The 26,148-nt window shown below is 38.0% G+C and overlaps 1 protein-coding gene across 3 annotated transcripts; it reads right to left on the bottom strand.

Moving 5' to 3' along the window:
* Window positions 1–1,120: 1,120 nt before the first annotated feature.
* Window positions 1,121–26,148, bottom strand: LOC111872919 (serine/threonine-protein phosphatase 2A 65 kDa regulatory subunit A alpha isoform). Of its 3 annotated transcripts, XM_023867203.2 has the most exons (12): window positions 26,135–26,148; window positions 23,948–24,210; window positions 23,626–23,817; window positions 18,182–18,401; window positions 17,648–17,964; window positions 14,564–14,953; window positions 13,367–13,532; window positions 10,368–10,522; window positions 9,326–9,468; window positions 4,332–4,432; window positions 1,594–1,648; window positions 1,121–1,456 (listed from the first exon to the last, which is right to left on the bottom strand). In XM_023867203.2, exons 2-11 carry the CDS (start codon window positions 24,029–24,031, stop codon window positions 1,641–1,643), a joined length of 1,776 nt encoding a protein of 591 aa, XP_023722971.1. In that variant the 5' UTR covers window positions 24,032–24,210; window positions 26,135–26,148; the 3' UTR covers window positions 1,121–1,456; window positions 1,594–1,640. The 3 variants fall into 3 exon arrangements, with proteins under 3 accessions (XP_023722971.1, XP_023722969.1, XP_023722972.1); XM_023867201.2 differs by lacking the exon at window positions 26,135–26,148 and having other exon boundaries at window positions 23,948–24,253; XM_023867204.2 differs by lacking the exon at window positions 26,135–26,148 and having other exon boundaries at window positions 1,594–1,645; window positions 23,948–24,253.

The following is a 26,148-nucleotide window of genomic DNA, read 5'->3' as shown; positions in this document are numbered from 1 at the left end:
ATTACAATGAGTATGTGAAGAAACTGTAACAGAGTTGGGCAGTTCCTTCACCAGAAAAAGCTTAAGCTACTGCATGGAGATGGTTGGGCTTCACGTATAGCCTGATGAATTTTCAGCCAGGCTTTCTTCTGGGATTAAATTTATAGATGAAAAGCTTCCAAATGCTTTGACTCATGTCTCTGCTATCACAGTCTATGCACGTCCCTTACTTCTGATCACTTGGGTAAAAGGTAAAGTTTTCTCTGTGCTCAAAGAATTAAGCACTATGCCATGAAGGCATATGGGGGGGTGGATGTATAGATCCACATTTCTTGACCTCAGCACTAGCTGGAGGTGAGTGGTCAGCTTCATGCCCTTGCGCTTTACCCCTGGGGAAACATCCCCCAGTACCCACTGGATAGGAGGTTGGGTGGACCCCAGAGCTGGTCTGGACAATTTGGAGAAGAGAAAATTCTTGAAACCACTGGGACTCAAACTCCAACCCGAGTCATCCAGCCTGTAGCTAGTCGCTATACTGACTACACTACCCTGGGGTATGCCACCTTAAATTGTCCTCCTCTGGTATGTTAGCTTTCATATAAAAATTCTTTCTAACATGTGAAAGGAAAACTTGATTTGAATATTTTGATTAAATATTGAATGGCTAAAATGCATTAGTCATAATATTATTTAATCAAAATATTCAAATCTAATACATCAAATGCATCTAATTTTGAAATGCTACTTTTCACCATAACACAATTGCAGATTGGAGTGGACTAATACTGAACATCCATTACAACTCCCTTATAAACAATGTGAGTATGAAAAAGAATGAGTTCCATTCTGATTTCAACAGAAAAGAAACACAACAATTACTAGTCCACGGACGTTTCAGCAGCAAACAATCATATGGTTGTAAATTAGTGTACCTCTTTTGGCAAAACATAAAGCAAGCTCCAAACACAATGAAGACAAACCTTTTTCATCCCTCAAGAAAACACTACTCAGAAATGCAATTCAGACCTTTCCCATAGGCATACAAAATTAAGTTAATTCTTCTAATGATTTCGCAATGCAAGTTACTGTAATTATTTCTAATGATAAATATTTTATCTATTGTATTTAATGCCTTTACATACCACTTTCATATCCAGGTCACTTAAAAGAAAGACAAAATCATTTGCAGTTTTTCTTTATATGAGGTTTTATTATTTTTACAGCAGGTATTTTCAGTATAATTTCCTATGAACCTTAAATCATAAATGCATGGTGCAAGTTATGTCACAGACAAAATATCTTGCTTAACCTAGGAAAATTTATGTATAATACTACAAAAACGATCAACATTACCTGTTTTCAAGTTGCACAGAAAAAAAAAGTACTTCTGTTAGTAAATTTAAGGGCACACTAACAGATACTTATATATATTACACAGAAATTAAAACGAAGGACTCTGAATTTGTTCAACATCAATCTGAAATAAAGCAAAAATAATGCATTTCAATTTTCATGAATTCACTTTAGAAATGTTTCTAACTTTCTTAATTGTTACATGCAAAATTATCAGTTATAATTAAACAATTTCAAATAAAATTTCACTGGGGAACTTACGATGTAGGAGGTGCATCACGGTTGTGGATGATGTCACATTTACATTTTCAACCTACTGAAACAAAGAAAAAAAATCTCAAAAGGTATCAGTCTTCAAAATCTCAGATACAGTACAGAAAAACCATTTTCAGGAGTATGCCAAGTACAGTCATCTCTCCATATTTCAAATATACTATTTGCAGCTCTGCTTATTTGTGACCGAGTTCCAAACAGGTATCAACAATTTTCTTTGAAAAATTTCATGTACTCCACATATGGGAAATTTTCACACCTTCTTGGCATCTAACCCATGCACACACCATCTGACCCAATATATGACTCACCCAGCAACATTTGCTCAGACAGATGCCTTCTTATTTTGGCTTTGTATATGGCTGAATTAATGACTGGATATACAGTGAGCAATTAACACAGCTCACTCAAAAAATTTACACTATTATTATTATTATTAATATTAAATTTCTTGTTATTCTGTTATATCACATTCAATAAATAACTAAATCTGAAATATGGGCATTCTTTCATGTAAACCCTGTAATTCTGGAATGTAGTCACCAAAAAGATGCACACAGTCAACTCAGAAAGCTCTGAACTAATATATGAATATACATAATCAACTATTATGCCATAATAATATTAAAAAATAACAAAATCTACCTATTAGATCACATTTTCAAAACAGACTTTATAAAAATGGGAACACAGTACAGACCTGTTACATTCTTACTCTTCCTTCATTACAATTCAGAGATACAAAGGAGACTTTCTTTACATGCATATACAGACTGAATAGAAAATTTTAATCCTGGCATGTACAGGGATGCTTCTTTTGCCACCACATTCACACCTAGCCTTCTACAAACCAATACTCCGGTAACTGACGTATGAAGTTAGCCACTCACTTCAATCTAGTAACGAGATCCAGAGTACATGATGCCTTACATATATGAAATGACATGCCTTCATGATGTAATGCCAAGGCACAGGACAATATCACCCTTACTTTTCATTCTAAATTACACTCCAGAAAGTAAACAGATAAAGAAAATACAGAGTGTCCCAGGAGGAAAGGAAAATAAATTACAAAGTCCACTGATGTTGATGGTGGAATTTTTTAAACTGTATTATACCAATGTCACTTGAACAATAAATGTCAGTATTAAAAACAGTATGCAATATTTGATTTGTTTCATTCTGGTCTGTCACACTAACAATATTATAGAAGACAAAACAACTCCATCCAGTATGACTGTTGAAGTTCTTACTACTTCAGTTCTTAACACCCTTACATATTTCGGTCCCTATAGACCGTCATCAGAGGAATATCGATACTCTTTGGAAACCACTATTACAATGGATGTTCTGAATGTTAAAATATATATACATACAATGTTTGTAACGCACAATATATACAAAATTAAAAGTTTTCACAACTACAGCAGTTGTCTTGGTATATTAAAGTTTTTAAAAACTTCTGTTATTTAAGATATCAAAGAACCTCCTTCTCAAGAAAGACAGGTGGCAAAAGTTTGGCCACCGTCAAGAAAGGCAAAAACAACACAGCACACCACGAACAAACACAGGACAATATCAAAGAACCTCCTTTTCAAGAAAGACAGGCGGCACAAGTTCGGCCTCCATCAAGAAAGGTGATGAGCGAAGGGACACGAACCTATCTGGTTTATAAATTTTAACTTAAATAACAAAAGTTTTTTAAAAACTTTAATATACCAAGACAACCACTGTAGTTGTGAAAACTTTGAATTTTGTATATACTGTGCATTACAAACATTGTACATTTATATATTTTAACATTCAGAACACCCATTTTAATAGTGGTTTCCAAAGAGTATTGATGTCCCTCTGATGATGATCTATAGCAACCGAAACAAGTAAGGGTGTTAAGAATTGAAGTAGTAAAAACTTCCAACACTCACTCTGGACGGAGTTATTTTATCTTTTATAATAACTATGCAATATCTTTTTCTCATCGACAATTTTGGAACTGTACAGTGAAACAGCTCTATCTCAGAAACGGTTCAGAATAGGACACACGTATATGTATACATACACTTTTATGCTTCGAGTAACTGATACTATGACCCCCAAGAGTAAAGATCTTTCTCCTAGGGCATGCTGTATATGAAAAGATGTTATGCCCACATATTAAGCATTTTGGTTCCTTAAGCTTATCAGCACAGAAGAAGACAGCAAAAGGATTGGCTAGAACATTTCAAAGAATTATTTTTATGAAATATTAACTTTTATCATCCAGACTTCAGTCTCTGCTAATATGGTGCTGGCTGGATTTTAACTTGGGAGGCAACAGTATTTGTGCTGAACGAGATGCTGCGCTTGCTGGACCAGCACATGCACTAACACAATACAATGATGCATAGACAATAAAGCTAAGTAGATAGGTATGCAGTGAAGTTGCAATGGAGAGGACATGCAGTAAGGAAGAATGAAAACTGTTACAGAATTTTTGTTTAAAGTATCAGAGGAAAAGGAACACAGGGAGTAGAGACTAGACACGTGAATATCATTCAAGTAGATATCAAGCACACAGGTTGTGGGGTTGAAAACTGTGTGAACTTGTGATAATAAGGTCAAAATTTCTTATGATTTCTTCAAAAGAAGGAAAATTTGTTGAGAAGTAGGAAATGACCAGCACTATAAAATCAGTAGGCGCTGTATGTGCACAATTAACAGCAATCCTGCTGGATTTAAGCATTTACCTGCAATTCCTGCAATGGCTTCAGATGCAAAGTATTTCACATCAACATCACTATCAACATTCAGTTTATCCAAAACTGGCTTAACCTGTGTCTGTATACAACTGTAACGGAAAAAGAAAATCACAATTACACATTACACTTAAAGTTGAAGGAGAAGCATAAAAACAGGGCATTAAAACTCTTCTCAGGAACCTTATTCTTATTAGCAAGATATGTGTATGCCTGTCCCCTAATTCAACTGCAGTCATCAATATTATACGACACAAAAAAGGTTGTTGAAGAGATAATTTGGAGCAGAAAATGTTGAAAAATAGCTGTCCAATTCACTACCATTTCACAGATGAAGTGTTTCAAAGTTCCAGTCTTGATTTTTTGTTATGTTCATGTGGTGGTTCTTTCATAATGTCACAAGTGCCCCAGCACCACTTTGTCCACCACAAATCCCACTTAATCAGACCCGGGATTGAACCCGGGCCACCGCAGTGGGAAGCCGGCGACTAACCGCTTCAGCTATGGCGCAGCGTTCAAACCATATAAGTATCTCAGCCATGCTATTAAAATTCTTCTTTCTGTAAAATTTTGAAACTGTCTATTTCTTTTAGGCTATTATCCATCTTCACATTTTGTAGATTTCCACATATATTGATAACATCAGTTACCTTAACTTTGGAAACCATGAGTGCTTTGGTACAACAACAACAACAAGAACAACAACAACGCACATGCTAACTTCTTAAAGGGGTAGGGTGCCTGCAAAGATGAAATGAGAAACCGGCAGAGATGAACGCTTTGCAGAGCAACTAGCACTCTCTTTAAGGAGGACTTGCCCAAAAAGCAGTGGTGGCCTTTTATAAACAATAATTTTATTATCGTCAGTTGCTGCTTCAATGAAATTATGAAAACTAAACTTCTCTTTTCTGCTTATAATAAATTTACCTGTTCATAACTCCTTGAATATTGAGCATAAGGCAATTAATTACTCTTTATTTTCGAACTGTAATGACATACCCTGAATATAGATGAAGTGACATATTTACGTCACACCACACCATATAAAATATTTATGTGAATAATCAAGGGAAGTTATGTTAACACGAAGTTTTGTCAACGATCCGTACATGTCAACAAGAAAGGGAAAGTGGTCTTTCATTCAGTTTCTCTAATCACATCTAGAGTTTTTAGCAGAATTGTAAAATCCTAAGACAATCTACGTTCGGGAGATGTTAAAATTAATTTTTGAAGTTACAGAATCTGATGTATTCATACAAGACATTTTATTACAGTCATTAACTTTGTAGTAAAATCTCATTAAACACAGACCACTGTGGCAGCAGGTGAGGTAACAATAAATTTTATAAAATATATGGCTGTAATTATTAAAGTAACAAGACTTTACACGTGGTTTAAAAGTCAGAATATTCCTATTTACAAAAGTATCAACAAACAGGTTACATAATGGAATTAATTAATACAAAACCGTTGTTTTGCCGGAACGAAGGACAGCTTAGACTAATGAATTTCGGCAGAGTGCGTGCTTCATCTCCTTTCCTGTTTACTTTTTGTTTTTGGTCCGAAACCGGTGATACAGGCAGCCTCCAAAATGTATTGGCCACAATTGTGATCTCTAATACGGAAAAATATGAAGTACCAAGGGGAATATTCTTACATTTAAATATAGAACCACTGTCACAAAATTTCAGAACTATAATTTAGGAAGTGCACAGCAATTTGCATGTAACATATAGTTTACATGACTGCTCGCTGAGACCCAGATGGCTAACGCCTAAAACGGACATCAGTAATGACCTTCAAGATTCATATTTGTAGTGGCAATAATATAAAATATAACTGGTTTTATTACATGACAAGAATATGCTTGTTGAAAGGGAATTTCGCCTTTGAAGCAAATAAACACTTTTATAACCACATGTTTCAAGGACTACTCAGTCAAGCGAAATAACATCAAGATAAATTGCATATCATTGCAAATACATCTGTACGATATAACATTAAGATCTTCAGTTGTACGGCACTCAGCTCTTGGGAAACAAGAACTAAGTGTGCTCTGAGCACTGTTTGTGATTATTATCCATATTCTTCAGCGCCAAGGACTCCAGGTCCGATTTCTCAGTCCTGCAGACATACCAGAGAAAGACCGCCCGTCCCTTGATCGGTGTACTGTTGCTTTATTTTAAAAACCAAAACATATAATAGATACAAAAGGAATAATGCTTAAATTAAGAAACTGAAACTAATTAATTTAATTTTGTAAAAGAATATTAGGAATGAGGATTTGAGTCACATCTGGAACTTCTTCCGCAGTTCTTGCATATCGTATCAAAAACAAGACGAAATCAATTTCATAATATTGTGCGAGACTTGGCCGTTTCTAGGAAAAGAAATACTTACACACATCCCCAAGCGTCAAGAATAAGAGTCCACTGTTACACAACGATTTTAGTTACTATGGTATACTCTTTCACTGCTTCACTGTCGAAAGCCGATACCACGGATCGTACGGTGCACAGTAACAACTTCTTAAACAGGGGAATATGCAAAGTGACCACTGGGAAGACCAAGGCGTAGGTGGGTGGACAATATTAAAATGGATCTTAGAGAGATAGGACTGGATGATATGGATTGGATTGATCTGGCTCAGGATAAGGACCAGTGGAGGGCTCTTGTGAACATGGTAATGAACTTCCAGGTTCAGTAAAATGCTGGGAAATTCTTGAATAGCTGCACAATTGGCTGCTTCTCAAGAAGGGCTCAGCTCCATGAGTGTGTGAGTGACAGCTGGATTCACGTACAGTTTTACAATGCCAGTAAATCTGTATGGTATAATATTCTTTTGGAAATACATCTGCAGCTAAAAAATAATTCACAAAACTGCCACAGTACAGCCTGATAGGGAAGTGCAACAATGCGCAGAGCTGCATGTTGTGCTGACCGGTGGAGATGGAGGGGTTACATAAATGTATGTTTCATTTTAGAGGGCTGCGGTATCACAGCATTTGAGAGACCTTGTGGTAAGCTAGTAAAATATAATTTGCATCTCGAAATTTGATCTACCTACATCTACACATTTTTTCCTCTTATTGGCTTTTTTTTTTTTTGTTTTGCTTTGCTAAATAACATTATGGCATTAAATGCAAGCCTACAGCTGTACAGCTATGAAACAGAAAGATGTAGGACTGCACGAATTTTAAATTCTCTCGCAGAATAAAACAAATTTGCCACCCGCGCAAGATTTTATTGAACTTTAATGAAGAAAACAAACTTTGATAACTCTTGAATTTGTTCTCATGCATATCGATTATATAATTTCTGAACTAGAACCGTTTACTCCATAGAAAACTGAATGGGAATGTATCACTTCTTATTAAATTTGACTCTGATGGTAAATTTAAATATGTATTCCTTATGGCTTCCTGTGATGATGGAGTTAGAATACCACCACCGTAACCCTTCAAGTTGCAGAAGTTACTGCAGAGGGAACTCGGGGCCTGGGAAATAAATGGGCCACCTTGTCACCGAGACTTGGTCCTCAAGGTTGGGAGCTGGCCGCAAAGCTGAGGACCTTGCTCTGCAAATCACGTACTGTTGCAAAATCCATAGAAGTGGATACCTCATAGTCTAATTCCCAGGAACTGACAAAACTGGCAGAACCTTATGGGGAAAACTATGTCTCAAAAACGGCTGTTCGGATAATGATTATGAATTCCATGTGCCAACTGTAGTTTTCCAGATAAAAGTAATTAATATCAGAAATGCTGAGGAGAAAACTGTGTAAAATTTTCAAACATAATTAAAACAAATCTAAGTTCAGAGCTCATTCTTTAAAATACATTTTCACACTATATCATATCCTTTCTGAACTAGCTTTTGAATTTCAAATTAACAAAAACTAATGAAAACTGTAAAGGTCTCATCTTCGAGGCAAGTGAAAGCACTAATGAACGGCTAAATCACTTATTCGGTTGGCAATAGAATGGAGAAAAAAATACACGTTTAAAACTGAGGTATAATGGAAGTTATTATCTTTTTTTTTATTATTGCTAGTGGGGTGGGACCAAGTCCCTTGTACTGCGGACACTTCTGGCCTATTGTACCACACCCAGGCAGTTACTACAGTAACAGTCAGGGAACTTCCTGACAGTAACTCATATTTGGAAAGCCATCGCACAAAATCTGTGCTTTAAACATCATAATGAGTGATTCCTAAGTAGACACTACTGTTTTCCAGTAACTTTTTGAAGCAACTGTACTGACAGTACTGACAGTTTTGCTTCTGATGTTATTGACAGCTAACAGTCTCTATATAGGTCTTATTACCCCCCCCCCCCAAATTCCTATGGATTCCTGAATCTGAGAGCAAATTACCCCTTCTCAGTTTTAACTAGTAAGATATGTAATAGATCCAAAGCAACAGACGCCTGAAAAAGTTTGGGAACCACTACTACATATTAAACCCAAACAAACTAACACTGTCCATTTTCTTCCTACATACATATTAGTGAAGTCTATGTCATGATCTTGGTTTGAGCTGTGTGACAAATACAATGACAAGAGACCTGCGCTACCAGGGTAACACCTCAGATGTGGGAAGTATAGATGGTGCAAATCCTACCCATGTATGTTATCTAGCAAGTTATTTTTGAGTGTTGCAACTCAATTGTGTTCATTCAATGAAATCAGAAAACTGAAGAGTTATGGGTTCATGCACAGCTTCAACATCACTAGCATAACATGTGATTTACATGTAAGTAAAAGTATTAAGGCTGATTCACAACCATTTCTTACATAAATACTGATAACTGTCCTAATGAAAACAAATACTGTCATGTCCACATTATTGTTCAAACTTCAGTGCCATATCATGTTATATTCCAACCACTTCCAGATATTACGAATATAGTTGGAAAAAACCCTTTTACAAATTTTATAAATTCTCATAATATTAACAATTGTTAATTATTCTATTGTCTACTAACTTGGGTTCCAATACAGGTCCAATCTTCTGAAGAGTTTTAGCTACATTGAACCGTACATTGGCAACATTATCACCTGCCATGGTTAAAACTGTGGGCAACATCAATTTGGCTGTAATTTCTGAACCACAGGCTTCAGCAAGAACCTGAAATACATACACAAGAAAGAACTATTTAGAAAGTTGGAAGAAAATAATTAAGTACACAACATGAAACAGAAATAATCTTCCACAATACAGAGAAGTTCTGTACAATAGGGATTATATAGAGAAGCACAAACATTTACAGCCCATTTTCCTTGTCCTACAGGTGTGATTCATATGAAAACCACAAATTTTATACATACTATTTCAATCACACAGTAAGCAAAACACATTTCAGTGCTTAATGTGGTCCCAATTGTGTCCTTCACATTATTCAGTGCTGAATCAGTGAGCACATTCTGAGGGATGGACTCTCATATACTGCCTGTATACATTTAATATAACACCAATCCTCACCTCTGTATCTCAGAACCCAACACATTCTGAGTCACCTTCTCAGTTGTCAGGAAAGGTTCAAACTGCTTAGCACTAAATCCGTTTGAGTATGGAATGTGAGCTAACATTTTAAACTCAACCTTCCTCACCATTTCCAAAGTCAAGAGAGTGGACAATACTCTTAAAATTATTTGCTAATACCGACTGGTGTAACGACATAATGACCCCAAGATTTGCAAGTGTTCATAGCAAAATGAACATACAAAGAGGCGGTAGCAGAACTCAGCAACGAGTTCTTATTCTTAATATTAGGACTGCCTTTCAATGTATTTTAATTTAACATTACAAGTGGCTCGCACTGTGCTATACATAACAAGCATCTGAATGTGACATCACTTTCCACATTCCCATACCAAAACCCCAGACTAAATACAATTCAGAACAGAATTTGTAACTTTAATAGATAATTACTTTTTATGACACAATCATTTGAAACTACAGAATGCCTCCTCATAACAGTTCAGGAATCACTAATCTAGGACAAAGTTTGATTCGGTGTCACTTACATTAATGCAAAACAAGCATGTCATCCTGTGAAGATAATTCTGGTCACGGGACATGGCCAGTACTTTTGGGATCACTGTGTTCTGTGCCCAATCTGGTCCAAATTTTTCTACCAACTTCTTCAAATTTAATGTGGCAGCTTCACGAATTGCATACACTGAAAAAAAAAAATAAAGTCAACCATCCTTAAACCAAAAGCTTTAAGATTAAAAACATAAACAATATCAAATCATTTCGGCCAGAAAACAAAGTGAGAAGATGATAAAAAGGTACTCAGAACTGAAAAAATGGATCTACCAGAAGACAGAGAAACAAAATGGGCTGAGGTGATTCATAAGGCAAAAAGACTGACCAAAATGATAAAAAAACTTAATATGAATGAGACCTGAAGGAAGGCCATGAATATGATCTCTGGAACCATGTGGGGATGGATGTGGAAAGAAGACATGAAAATGCTGTATCTTCTCAATACTTCAGCCCTTTTAGCATTCCTGACAAAGATACTTTAAAACTGACATCATATGTACCTAGCAAATACAGAAATATGCAGAGAAAGTCTCCAAATAACAAAATAATTTATGTACACACTGATAACATCAACACTAATACAATACACCTCACGTTAAATCACGTTTCAAGTCACCACAGAGGTTCACTGCGCATCTACCAACTGTGCCATATTCAAAACTCATGTATCTGTGCAGTATTAATACAAGAACATTCCCAAAGAACATTTCCACTTATAGAATCATTCTCTTTGGTTCAGGAAGAGCAAAGACATAAGGACGCTGTATCATAAACTGTATGCTTACCTCAAAAGCAAATCCACTATCTATAATGTAATACTTCCAGAAACATAGAACTGCAAGGCAACAAGGAGCAATGGTACTCAAAATCTAATGACTGCTACTTTGTTAACACCTTCATGTTAATACTAGTCTAATGTTTCAATATACACTCAGCAAGCAGTTCTTAGCCCCTCCAAAGAGTATGGCATGACTTTGCCTTCGTGGCTACATTACCGCAGTGCAACCAAAAACTTGGAAGGAGCTGAAAATTTCAGTTCCACTTGGACAAACACAAAACTGCTTTAAAACAGTCACTGACAGTACGCGCGCACATGATTGCACACACACACACACACACACACACACACACAATCTGAAACTATAGAGATGCAAAGATGGTGCCAAAGCGCAGAGAAAACTGTTTAAAATCTTACTTAACCAGCAAAAAATTCAGTTCTTTTAACCTCTTGGGAAATATGTTAGGCAAGAGGCGCTTGCATTTCTTGCATGTGGCATGTTTGAACTGCTGACAAACAAAGGGATATTGCTGCAAGTATGATTCACTAATTTTTTTGGATTTCAGTGCAACAGGATGCAAATTTTATATTTCTTATTCAGCATAACTCAAACACAAGATCTTCTAGGACTCCAACATTACAAGGAGCTATGCTTGGAAAATTTCTTTTTAGCACTTCAAATCATACAGCCTTTGTTTGATGATTCATCCATTTAATATAATACCACTTCGCGTCTACTTACAGCTTAACTGATATCAACGTGTACTCGGAACTTAACCTAAACACCTACGTAAAAGTAAGTAAGTACAGCTATCCCTATAACAGGCCGTGAAGGCCCATAGGGTTGTGAGACGTTAAGGGTCCCACATTATCTTGATAATCGGCTCAGAGATGGCAGTAAGGTTGTCAGCCTTATGCGCCGGCCGCGCTTCACTCCCCAGGAAAATCATTTAAATTAATTCCTGGTACTCATTTCTGTTAGAGGATGAGTAAACCCCAGGGCCTAGTGCGGCCAGAAGGATTAGGTAAATTGAAAAAAAAAATCCAATGACCTCATTGGGACTTGAACCCGTGACCTTCCGCCTTGTAGCATAGTACCTTAACCACTACGGTACCATGTACCCCCAACCTAAACACCTATGACCTTACTTAATTAAAGCTGCTGAAGTATAACACTTTAAAAGAGCAATGCTGTTTTGTGCATCATCAGTTTCAATGCGTAAACACTAAAACTGAGTAGTAACATCAGCTCAGCTTTCAGCATTGATGCCCAAAACCCCACCTCCCATTTCTATCAAAGGTATGGCCATCACACAACCTGTAACTAAAGGTCTCAAGACTCCACAGCCAACTGAGCTTGGCTATTATCTGAGCAAGGGATATTCAGCAATCTAAATAAAGTAAATCAATCAAAAAATTTAATCCCAAGAACAGCTAAATGTCAAGGCAAATGAATGTTAGTGTGTGAAGACTTTAACGACTGCAGATGCATGAATACATCCTACCTCTTAGGACTGTGATTGTAAAATTGCATCCTTGCATATATATCAATGTCATCTTTTTAAACTAAGACGCTGCACATTCCATGAGCTTCTAGTAGGTCAAATATTGCCCGTCTCAATGACATATAAGAACACAAATATGAACATAAAATCCAGAGCCCTCCAAAGATGGAGGACACAGTAAAACTACGTCTCTCTTCATCAAATTAAATATGGAATTATTTTAGACATTTAGTATTATCTGGTTGAAAATAACTGTAATGACAGTGATAAGTTAGTCAGCAGTTAGTACTGGTGTAATGTTACAACTTACAACCAATATACATGTACTGTAAGGAGTACAGGTTATGTATCAGTAATATAAGAAGCGATGAGGCACAACTGATCAGCGCAAGGGCCAAGATGGCCCACCTCTTATACATTCAATATAAAAAGCTGCTGATTATATAAACAGTGTAAATAAATATTTTATTAAACTCCATCTGTACTCTAGTTCTTACCACATTCAGGTATAATAATACAAACAGAATTATGAGTTTTCTTAACAAGGTGATAGAAGACATATTAATGGCAGCATGATGGCATGCCTTCAAACTCATAACACAACAACTGATGACACTGCAGACTGAAGAAAAATCCTTCCATACACATGGCACATAACCAGGACGGGAACTAATACTGCATGGCAACTCACCATGATCAACAAGCCAAGTCATGCAAAGTAAATTCAGTTTCTCATCAAAGAACTCCACTCCAAGCTGGCCAGCCAGCAGTGGCATGTACTCAATGATAGCCAGTCGTACACGCCATTTTGAATCCTCTGCCAGCTCAACAATAGCAGGTAATAATGACTGTGAGAGCTGAGAACATAAGAAAAAATATGATCATTTTACCTGAGCCAGAAAAGGGAAGGAAATTTGCCATTACACTTTCACACATATAAAAAAATCACAATGATAACACCACCACCACTACCATGAACAATAATAATAATACAGTAAAAAGTTAGATCTATCCCAGGAACAGGCCATGAAGGCCCATACGATTGTGAGATGTTGAAGCTCCCAAATTTTCTAGACAGTAGGCTCACAGATGGTGGTGAGGTTGTCAGGCTTACGCACCAGCCAGCCTTTACCCCCAGGGAGATGCCCGGTACTCAATACATAATCAAATGATGGGAAGACTGTCAATGAAAACCTGGGTTGAAGATAGTCTTGGTCTATTTTATGGTGCTGTCCTACAACTCTCCCAGAAGGACTAAGGAAAATCACAAGCTCATTCTGGATAGCTACCTCCAGGCCTAGAACGGATTATGGGTTCTCTTACAGGCATTACACATTCAAACAAGACATTCTGTGAAGATTCCACAAGGTCTCAATATGTCTGAAAGGTGATAATGGTGAGATTAACTGCAGGAACTAGATGTGGGAGAGTAGGATGAGTGGTCAAAGACAGAAGACAAATCCCTGTGGGGTGGAAAATGATGAAAACTTTATTATAAAACAACCCAACTTGTAGGCAGACTGAGGAAAACTGTATACATCTGTCATGATATTAATTGGGTTGATGCAGTGGCAATGCTATCAATTCACACTCAGTATGTGCTCCATTTGAATCTTGGCTGGGATGCCAGCTATCCTGATTGAGGTTTCTCATTATTTCCTTGGTCCCTCCATGCAAATGTCAGCACAGTACATCATTTGGGCCATGACTGCTTACTCTCAAATCCTTTCATCATTTTTCACTCATCTATCATCCAATCATGCAATACTATACAGTGCAGCTACTGATGTCACTGTAAAGAAAACAGTCTTGATAGTTGATGTGTGCCACATATTCTAACTACTGAGGAATAAAACAGTTTGCCATTTATAAAAATGAGCAGACTTACCTGCTGAATTCCAATGACTTCATTGACACAGTCAAGATTGGAAATGATGTTCAACCGTACTTCAGGACATTCATCCTTGAGCTGTGAGAGAAAGAGAGGGAGCAGGTGCTCAATGGTGTTGTGCTTGCCAAGTATAGGACTAAGACCCATTATGACTGAAGCAAGTGCTGACTTGACATGCTGATTGGGGTCAGCAACCAATTCCTTTACGAACGGAAGGATCTGTGTCATGATGATTGTTTCTTGCTGGTAGGAGTCCAAATTCTGGCAAAAGTCACGCACTTTGTGTGCTGCTGCTGCACGCACTTCTGCCTCCGTGTCCTTCAGTAGTGACTGGAATGCTGGTACAAGATCTGATTTTGTGATTTCTGGCCCCACAGCCTTCTGAAGCTAGAAAAATGAAATTAACAGAACATTAAACTAACACCTGATTAACTATAAATGCACAGTGGAGCTGTGCAAAATTTAAACTCAAGCATACAGTATTTATTTTCTAGTCTTAACCAATGTTCCACAAAGTACTCAAATTTACAAAACTGACAAATGAACAAGAGTGACTGACTGCTGCAGACAAAGTTGCAATACTGCTAGATCTTCCAGTTGACCGTGTCATGCTACATAAATCTACAAGCAATGCATTCCTGCAACTGTTCAACATCATGCAAGAAACCTGGCTCTTCACTGAAACATCTGAACACGTTAAAAAAAGTCTCTAGTTTGTTTTCAAAATCTAGTGCTAGCTACAGACACAGCAAAATGGCACCAAAACAACCACATGAAACACATATAAAACCATTATAACAGAATTTAATCCCTTCAATGGTATTCTCAGAATTTTTTTGCAGTCACAGTTCAGTTTTTGTATCTACACAGTACAGCTCAGAGAACTTCCACACTCAGTCCTGTGCCATTTTAGTTATATCCCAACATTTTCCTTCATTGTATGGCACCTTTTGCATTTAATTCATATAATTCTAAGATGGTGCAACCAAGAGGAATAATTTTCACGGCTGTTTGGATTCAAGTACGTCTGTCAGACGTTACTGGACAAAAAATTGCACTTCAAGACATGGCTAAATGGGTAAAACAATGTAAATGACACAATAATTTGTCTCTTTTCATCTATATATCAAACATTCCCCTGGAAAACTCAACTGGCCAGCAAGACTAGTATGGCTGGACGTGTAATGATCTGATTTGACCAATGCTTTAACCCTTTCCTGCCCCAACTCCGAAACCTTAGGCCCCCAGTTTTCATCCTATTATTTTAAAATAGGGAGAAATATTTTACATCTCTTCACAAAACACTGAATAATTTTTGATGGGAACTAGCTTCTGGGATGTAACACGATGCAGTATGGTGGAAGTCCAATAACATATCAGAGGACTGTATTACTTCCATCTTCAGGGTCAAAGAGTAATCCAAGCAAGAAAATGGCTGTGTTACTAGTTTCCTGCTTGCCTTGCTCCTTGATCCTGGAAATGGAGACAGTACATTCCTCTATAATGTCGACTGACTTCTACTGGTATACCTTTTGTTTCATCACAGATGGTAGCACTCTTCTCAGTCACCACTGTGAGAACCTCAAATTCAACAAGAATAACTTTCAGATTTACTTACTTACTCATGGAGCTGAGCCCTTCTGGTGGAGCCGCCAATTCTGCAGCTACTCAAGAATTTCCCAGCATTTTATGGAACTCGAAGGCTCATTACTGTGTTCACAAGAGCCCTCCACTGGTCCCTATCCTGAACCAGCTCTATCCAATCCATACCATCCCATTCTATCTCTCTAAGATCCATTCTAATATTGTCCACCCACCTATGCCTTGGTCTTCCCTGTGGTTTCTTTCCTTCTGGCTTTCCCAATATCCTATACGCATTCTTCGTCTCCCCCATTCGTGCTACATGACCTGCCCACCTCATCCTCCTTGACTTGATCATTCTAATTATACTTGGAGAAGAGTACAAGTTATGAAGCTCCTCATTATGCAGTTTTCTCCAATCTCCTGTCACTCCATATCTCTTCGGTCCAAATATTCTCCTCAACACCCTGTTCTTAAACACCCTCAGTCTATGTTCTTCCCTTAATGTCAGAGACCAATACATTTTAATTAATAGTTCAGCACTTATTTATAACATTTTGGGAAAAGGAAGAGGTATACAAACATGTTTAATTGCAATAACACAAAAATGTTAGCCATCCAAGAGATGGCAGATTTGAAAACTCTATGGCTGCTTCAACCAGAAGCATAAATCCTAGGTGATATATGTATAGCTGCGTAAGGCAGGAGAGGAACAAAGACTAGTTTTCTAGGACATGCAGCAGTTCTGAGTGCACAACAGCACACACCATTATTAAACTCAGCAGTAATATAGGATGATTGCACAAACAAATAACAATGATAATAGCAAAACAGAATGCTGAAATTGGTGAGAAGAAATAACTTCATGCAAACAATGTGGTAAGAACTGAACATTCTTTGAAAGTCTACTGTTGGAATCATAATTCCACTGTTGTGATTGTGACACCTTATTTACTAGCTCAAAATCTTTGCCTTTTAGTGGAATTTTGATTAATTTCCCTAACAAAGTTCCATGGCCCACTGCGATACTACTTGCAACCCACATGTTGAGAAACACTGTTCTACATAAAGTACGTTCCCCAAGAATTCATTCTTTTGAACACTGTAAACACTCAGAGATATTGGGTTTTTGGACTTTATCCATCGCCTTGGTTTTAAGATAACTAAGAAAAACACGATGTTTCGGAAACTGGATCTGTTTCCGTCCTCAGGTTAAATGAATTGGGAGTCACAATTTATTAGCCCATGTGATGTTCACAAAAAGCAAATTGTTCACTTATTCAAAGTTCATAAGTAGAGGTTCGTTTGTACAGAACATTCATTGTTCCACATTTTACGCTTAACCATTGAATGCAGCAATCCCTTCTGTAATTAAACTGTTACAGAACATCCTACCACTTCATGCATTCAGTATGCTTAATGTACAAATCTGCCATGCACAACTGTACTGTGTGTCAATACAGCTTCTTATGCTTACTGTTCAGCTAAATGAGATAATACCTCAGTGAACTTGTCAGCAACCATATAACGCACTCGCCATGAGGTGTCCCCAGAACACTGTCGCAGTGTGGGCATGACCAACTGTTCAACATCATCCTGTTGCAATAGAGTGGCAATGCTAACGCACGCTTCCACTGCCAGCAATCGCACAGAATCTTGTTCATCTTGTGCCAGGTTCACAAACATGGGGATCAAATCTGATTTGAGATACTCAACTTCCACAACTTTTGCAAATTCACCTAGTTTGCTGGCTGCTGCACGCCGTACCATTGGTGTGTCATCCTGACATAAGTTGCGGAAATGATTACGTAGATCAGCTAAAATCAGAAAGTCATGCCACATAATTGAACTACTCCTACATATAGACTGCATATAAGATCACAAATCAATTCTTTAGTTTCTTAATTATGCAAACCACAATTTAAAAAAGTAGTTCTTGAAGTGCACTGAGAATTTTAGTGAAGTACTGATGTGTCAACACACATAACGTTCACAGTATGAGATACAGGTGTGCTGTGATAACATTTCATGTACCTTTTACAGCTGGACTAACTCGCTGATAGCAAACACTGAAGAGACCACACGCCGATGTCCGTGAAGTGAACCAATCACCTGATGCCAGGCGCTGGACTAAGGGCACAAAGTGTTCTTCCAAATCACTTGGGCTGTGTTGTCCAGAAATAGCTCGTAGAGAATCCACTGCTTTGTCACGCACCACTGTCTCTTCAACAGTCGCTAGTGATTCCAAAGGTGGCTGAAATAAGAACAGAACACTATAACTGTTTACAACATCTAACACTACACCAACTTATGACCAAGAGCAGTGATTTCAACCTTTTCCTGGTTGAAGGGTTCTGTAATATATGATTTGTTTCTCCCTTTATGAAATGTGCAGGTTACAAAACAATGAGTGAGAAACTGGGCATGCTGAAGGGAGACAGTCTAACTTTCAGTACACAAAATAATGTAACAGACAACCAATAATGAAATTTGATACGAGGTTCTCAATATGCTGCCTATTACTTCTACAGTGTTATGGGGTGTAATGTTGCATAGTGTGGTAAATAAGTTCAAACATTCTGGATAAACCTGTTGCCTCCATCTTCACAGTAGTTATCTACTGAACTATATGGAATCACATCCCAGAAGACCAAAATGTTAATCATAATCTGGTCTTCATTTTAATTTTCTGCAAATATACTGTATATTGCTGCAACACTGGTCACACTTCAGAAAAATAATTTTCCCTTGAATTTACTGAAATATTCACATAAAAAAGTAAAGAAAAAAGGTAAAGCTATCCCTGTAACATGCTGTGAAGGCCCATATGGTTGTGAGATGTTGGGGTTCCCACATTTTCTCTCGACAATCAGCTCACAGATGGTGGTAAGATTGTCAGCCTTATGTACCGTCTAAACCTTGACCACCCAGAAAGATTTCTGTACTCATTTCTGTTAGAGGCTGAGTTAACCCCAGGGCCATAGTATCGCTGGATTAGCTAAACTGAAAAAGATCCACCTCACCGGAACTCGAACCCGCGGCTTTATGGCCTGTAGTATAGTGCCTCAACCAACTATGCTACCATGTTTTCAAGTTAAAACTGTAGGTCATCATAAGTTACTACCTTAAGCCAATCATAAACAATGTTATCAGCCTACTTTCCTTATTCTGAAAAAATGAAGTAGGCTTCTGTGATCTCCATGTTGTCTGTTGGTCTGTGAATACACCCCCCCCCCTTTCCATTAACTTCTGAATGCCTGCAATAATTTCCACGAAACTTAGTATATATATCATAGCACTTGAGTCCATCTCAATGGTGCACTTCATAACTCCACCACCCCATCAGTCTGCATGTTATGCAAGGGCTCAGTAAAGTGTATCCCTCCTTTTCTTGTTAGGCAACAGCTCTGTAAACACATTCCCATGGCAAAAAATATATGCAACAATTGAAGAATTTCTGGATGTGTGTGTCGGAGGGTCTGTGTATTACCATCATTGCTAGGTAAAGATGTTCCCGCAGCAACAAAAAATTGTTGGAGTCACTTTCTATGTGGTCCATATAATACCAAAGGAAAGTACACAATCAGTTCTTCCTAGAACTAACACCTATCAGAGAACTTTTATGTTCCTTGAGATTCCCTCATATGCAGATTTTACTGTACTCAAAAAGCAACAAAACCATATTTTTCTTTGAAATGACAAGCTTTAAGTAATGTGTGTTTATGCTGTTCACAAACTAGATTTTCTCAATTACTTTATATATAAAAAAAAAATCAGCATTTGTAACATAATTCCACCATATATCATGAAGAAACCATCTTCCAACAAAATTTGTAATGCTGTAATAAACTCTGCCACACTTCTGGTGATGAAACATTTATTTCTAAACAAAGCTTTTAACTGAACTTCTGAAATTTTCTTTAGGATATTCATGTTTCCATTCAATAAATGAATACCAAAAGCACAGACATGCTTTCTTAACTGCATATGACAGCTAGCAATAAGTGGTAGGGTGAATGAATGAAGAACTGCAAAGCCTTAAGAAGAAAGCAGTTGTGGCCTATTTTGGGTACTAACTCCTTTACCTTGAACAAACGAAATAAAAACCATCAAAATTCTTGGTCATCATAGCAGTTCTGCAGGCCAAGATTTCACCTCAAAACCTTCCAAATATTAGGCTGGAACGCTATGAGACTTAACCATGATATTCAGCATGAGCTGCACTAGTGCCATGCAACGCAAAAATCTTTTCTGGTTACAGAGACTATGCTTGGAAGTGGTTATGCTGATCCCTAAATAATTTCTAATTTGTATTGGTTAAAAGCATTGCAAACAATAATATATTAAAGAATATTAAAAGTCTAGGCTTATCACACAGTTCTGTTCCATAAATTCTTAACAATTTCCTCACATGAAGAAAGTCGTCTTCTGGGATCTGGCGCCGTGTATTCTTCGTTTTAACCGGAGGTGGGACCAATGGGAAGAATGAACAGCCTATTTCATATATAAACCAGCACTTTTCACTTCCCAATCATTGCTGCTACAGCTATCTCTATTCGCACGCAACTCAACTACCCTGAAGATGGAGGTGATATGTTCCTCTGAAACGTCGGTTAAAACGAAGAATACACGGCACCAGATCCCAGAAGACGACTTTCTTCATAGTCATCGCTGTGAAAACCTCAAAACTTACAATTTTCTCATATGTCTGAACCTGCTGGCTACAATCATCTATTTCAAGAATTCTAATCCTGCTCCCTGGCAAGCTTACTTACATTTAACTTTCAAACACTGCCAGTTAATATATACAAAATATTAATGACACTAACAGAATTCAGCAGGTACACTAAGAACCATCAATGGCTCACTGGCATATGATTCTCATATTATATTATGGTATGTCACGAAGTAACCTCAATATACTTATTCAAATTAACACAACAGAAACCGGTAACTCAGACGTTAATCATTTTACAGCACAGCTCACATTTATCCAAACACCTTGTCCACAGCTGCACAAGCTTATTTACGTCATTAGAAGAAAAACTGCAGATCACATATGCACCCTCTCCTTCAACTGATGGTTGCTGATACAATTACAGCTTTTAAAGCAACTGCAAGGGTTCCAATCTGATGGAACAAAGTCAGGGATGTATGATGGATGCTTTAACATTTCAAAGCATACCTACTGATGTGTTTCAACAAGGTGGCCAGCAGTATGGGGACAGGCCTTTGCGGTTCCATTTGGCAGCACGCATTGGACACCGCCTTTAATGGTCTCTTTCAACAGCCAGACACTTGGCACCACCTTTAACAGTCCTTTTTTCCTGCTATCTTTGCCCCATGTTAGAAGCATCACCTTTAATGGTAACTGATTCATACTGTGAAGTTGAGCACCTGCTTTAACATGGTCTTCACCTGGAGTGCTTGTAATCACCTACTTCAGACAGCCCCACTGTGGGTGCTGCTTGTAATGGCTCTTTGGGGGCATACTAGATGTTGGTGTGCCCTTCCTTCCCAGTCAGCAATGCCAAAGATTCCTCTGCCTGATATGGTTATCCTTACTTCCTTTCCTTTCTTGTGGTTGATATGATTGGTTGGGAACATAGAAGAACTTATCTGGGTGCCAGTAGTCACCAGATTGCAGTAGCTACAAATTTGTGGAATGCTGTCAGGTAGGGATCGACAGGGCGATGATCAGCTCAGGTTTAGGACTTGGCAAAGCAGGAGGTCTGTCTCTGGGCCTTAACGAGCCTTGCTCTAAAATAACAGGACGAACAATGTGGCTGCACACACTCATCCAATGACTACTCTCGTTTGCATTCAGGATAATTTATTACATAGCACATATGAGGAATTACACTTACTGTCACACTTGTAAATCTGCAGATTCAACTTTAATAATGTCAAACACTTGCTAACAGCTTGCAGGTTGAACTAATTACCAAAAGTTTGCATGCTGTTCTCTTAGTATATTGGTATCTACACAGTGTGTCCAGGTTCTGTTAGGAGTGTGTTCATTAAAAATACAAGACGTGAATTATTTTCAAAATTTCACTCTTTTTATTCAAAATAGTCTCCTTCTGAATCAATACATAGCTGGAATCGATTGAAAAGTTTTTGAAAACAGTCACTGTACTCTTTTTGTGGAATCACATTTAAAACTTCGGTAGATTCCCTTTGCATGTCCTGGATTGTGTCGTGACAGTCTCCTTTCATCGCCAACTTAACTTTTGGGAACAACCAGAAATCTGCTGGAGCCAAATCTGGCGAATACAGAGGAGGATCAAAGACTGTGATCCCTTTTCTGGCAAAAAGAATTGCGCACGATCTTCGGTTTGTGGGGTGGGGCACTGTCGTGGAGGAGCGACCAGGAACCTTGCTCTCGATATTCAGGCCACGAAATACAGCATACCATCGCAAAATGTTTGAGCAACTCAAACAATCACTACCATACACACTTTTCATCATTTTGTACGCTTCTCCAGCAGTTTTGCCTAACTTTAAACATAATTTGATGCTGGCTCTCTGTTCAACCACCATTTTCCGATGAGAGTCAGAACAGTACTGTTACATTCAAGGTCAGAACACGATGCAGCGATGCTTGCGCTTTGAAATTATATACAGTCACAGCCGAAACTTCAAGAATCGCAACTTCACAACTCGCCAACAGATGGCATTGCAGGGGAAAATTAAAAAAAAAAAAGAGTCCTAATGACACACCATGTATGACAGCCTAATAAATTATACAGGTTGTTAATTTTAAATTTCTAAGGAATGCAGATTTTGCTTCAATATAGTTTGGAAGTTGAAAACTGAGTCTATGGAACTGAACTGCCCTGCACCAGCAAGCTCCTCAGAGCCTCATCTTCCACCAAAAGCTGCCTCTCTCAGACTTGACTTATTAACCTAGTTCAAAAACTTGGGAGGTCTCAAAAATTTGCACCTACAATTAGCTGAAGCTGTAAAGCGATTTTAGCCCTTAAAAGACAAATGGCACTTTGGACAGCTCCTTGATGTATAATGGGTTTAGCACTGGTTGCGGCCTGCCAACCCAGAAGTCACCGTCATAACTTTAAATCTCTCATGTCTGCTATGCACTTGATCATGAAACAGCTTTCTGAGTTATTAATAAGTCATGTGAAACATACAAGATAAAGTACAGAAAGAAAGCAACCTTGAGATTATCAGTTCATAAGCTACAAACTGTTTCTGAAAAAAAAAAAGTGAATCGTTTATCATTTTTCCGAATTATGCATCTATGCGAATTGATTCAAATGAATGAATGCTAGTAAATTTAGTTGTGGCATATGCCTCTACACCATTTCGGACATTTTAATATGAGGACTTATTCTACAGTTCCACATACCTGCACATAATATAAAATGGGGCCATGTTTAATATACACACAGACATAACTACAATTGAACATAACACTAAATGTGCAACTGTATTTTAAAATTTCAGCAAATACTTACCAGCAAACAATGTACATGATCTGGACCACCAACAAGCGGTGTAAAGTTACCCAGTTGCTCTGCTAGGGCCAAAAGGACTTCATCTTCATCATAAATAGTTTCAGTCAGGAATGGGATAAGCTCACTGCGTGTCCTGTCAACTCCTAACGCAAGTGCAATTGTCGACAGTTTCTTTATGGAGTTCAGACGAAGCTGGAACATGAAAAACACAAACTCGGCAACGCTATATTTAACACAATATAAGCAGAAGTTGTGTAAATTATTCATGGCTATGAAACATTTGTCGAAGTCCACATTTTAATACATTAGCGATCAAACTTACTTGCACATCTTCGTTTTTCAATTCATCAATCAGTACAGCAATTGGGTAGAGCGAATCGTCGCTGGATGAATCACTCGCAGCCATTTTGTAATCCAGCTAATGCCTACCTCTTACGGTTACTATTATGTTCACACGTCTTAATTTACAAATTTCGACACTCGAAAATATGAAACAAACACAACCACTTTAGTTTCATGAAATAATTCACTACGAAATAGCATTAATAAAAACACCTACTTCCACTACTCTAACACACCGTACTCCTTCGGACCCTTCGGACCCTCTTTCTTCGTTTACATCAATGGTAAACGTTGTCATTGGTTGTGAACATTGTAGATGGCAGGTTAAGCAAAGCAGTATGACCAACAAAAGCAGTAAGAACCGGTTATAATTTCATTGGTATAAATTGGGCGTGAATTAAATTACGGCGTACACCTCAGAAAAGGATGTAAACCGGATATATATTGTTTATTTCTGTGGTTATTTTGGTACAGGCTGAATAACGCGATAACACATTAATTTAGATCATTTGTTAGTTCCTCTACTGGAATACCAAATAAAATTAGTGCCATTCAAATTATACCGAATTATACATCGACTGTTGCCACCTATGAAAATATCAAAGTCAACCAAAATCACGGAATAATTTATAAGCAGTGAAATTAATAACGCTCGGAGAAGGATGCGTTGGTTCTCAGGCACTGCCATGTTATATACCGCACCACTTTCGTTGAAAATGCTTAAGTGTTGTAAATATGTATAAAAGTAAAGCTATCCCTGTAACAGGCCATGAAGGGCCATAGGGTTCTGAGACGTTGAGGGTCCCACATTATCTAGACAATCGTCTCAAATATGGCAGTAAGGTTGTCAGCCTTAAACGCTGCCCGCGCTTTACTCCCCAGGAAAATTTAGTTAATTCCTGGCACTCATTTCTGTTAGAGGCTGAGTCGAACCCAGGACCATAGTGCGGCTGGAAGGTTTAGGTCAACCAAAAAAAAAAATCCAAAGACCTCATCGGGACTTGAACCCGCGACCTTCCGGCTTGTAGCATAGCAAATATGTATGAGTAAAACTAAAAAGGGAAGCTATCCCTGTAACAGGCTGTGTAGGCTCATAGGGTTGTGAAACATCAAGGCTCCATTTTTTAGACAATCGGTTCACAGATATTGATGAGGTTGTCAGCCTTACGCGCCGCCCCCCACCTCTATTGGATGATTAAAAGTACTAATTTATGTTCATTTCGGTTAGCGGCTGAGGCGATCCCTGGGCTGTAATGCAACTTGCAGGGTTAGGTTGACTGAAAAATGTAATGACCTCAACCAGCTATGCTTTCCTCACGGAAACCATGAACAGCTCTATGTTTGCAGATATAAAGTCCTGTAATCCAGCGAAAATCAACAGATACTTCGGACGAACGTATCACTTCTCGGAGCCAGAATGGAGATTTGTTATGATCTGGACAGTAAAGGGTTTGGAGTTCCCAGTACCAGTAGGGGCGACATTTTTCTCTTCTCTGTGTTGTCCAGACTAGTTCTGTGGCCTACCCAGCTTCCTATCCAGTGGGTACAAGGGGCTCTTCCGGTAAAGCGGCCGAAGCGTGAAGCTGACCACGTGTCTCCAACTAGTTCTGAGGTCAGGAATATGTGGGTCCATATATCCACATCCTCATACGCCTCCATGATGTAGTGCTTAATTAGTTAATCACAGGCACAACTTTACCTTTTAAATTAGGCATTTTCTTATCTTTGGGGTTAAATATTAAGCCAAGCAAGAACCAGCATAGCTCTGCTTGCTACCTGCTTGGCTTTCTCTTCAATCCTACAGATGGTGACAGAAACCTCTGAAACCCCCACTGATGTTCACCAGACAACATGGCGTTATTTCCCACAAGACAGAACTCTTTATGTTTAAAAACATTTTTTGAGAATCATTTTGCTCTTACAAGGCATCTGTAAATAATTGCAACGACTATGTATTTATATTTGCATTGGTATTAAGTACTGTCTGTATTATGACACATTCTACATCCATGGTTTATACTATGAAGTATCTATATAATGTAAACATAACCTAGTCAAACAATCTAAATGAAGCCACAAATTATAATGCTCCCTATTACGAGGGGGTACACAAAAGAAGCCGAACTTATTTTTTTTAAACTTATTTATTCAAATTTTAAGCACAAACCTTCAATCCCCTTC

This window comes from Cryptotermes secundus, unplaced genomic scaffold (genome assembly GCF_002891405.2).
Source record: "Cryptotermes secundus unplaced genomic scaffold, Csec_1.0 scaffold407, whole genome shotgun sequence".
In the NCBI taxonomy this organism is placed as follows: domain Eukaryota; kingdom Metazoa; phylum Arthropoda; class Insecta; order Blattodea; family Kalotermitidae; genus Cryptotermes; species Cryptotermes secundus.
Note: the sequence above shows the minus strand (reverse complement) of the source record. Positions and strands in the feature narration are given on the sequence as shown.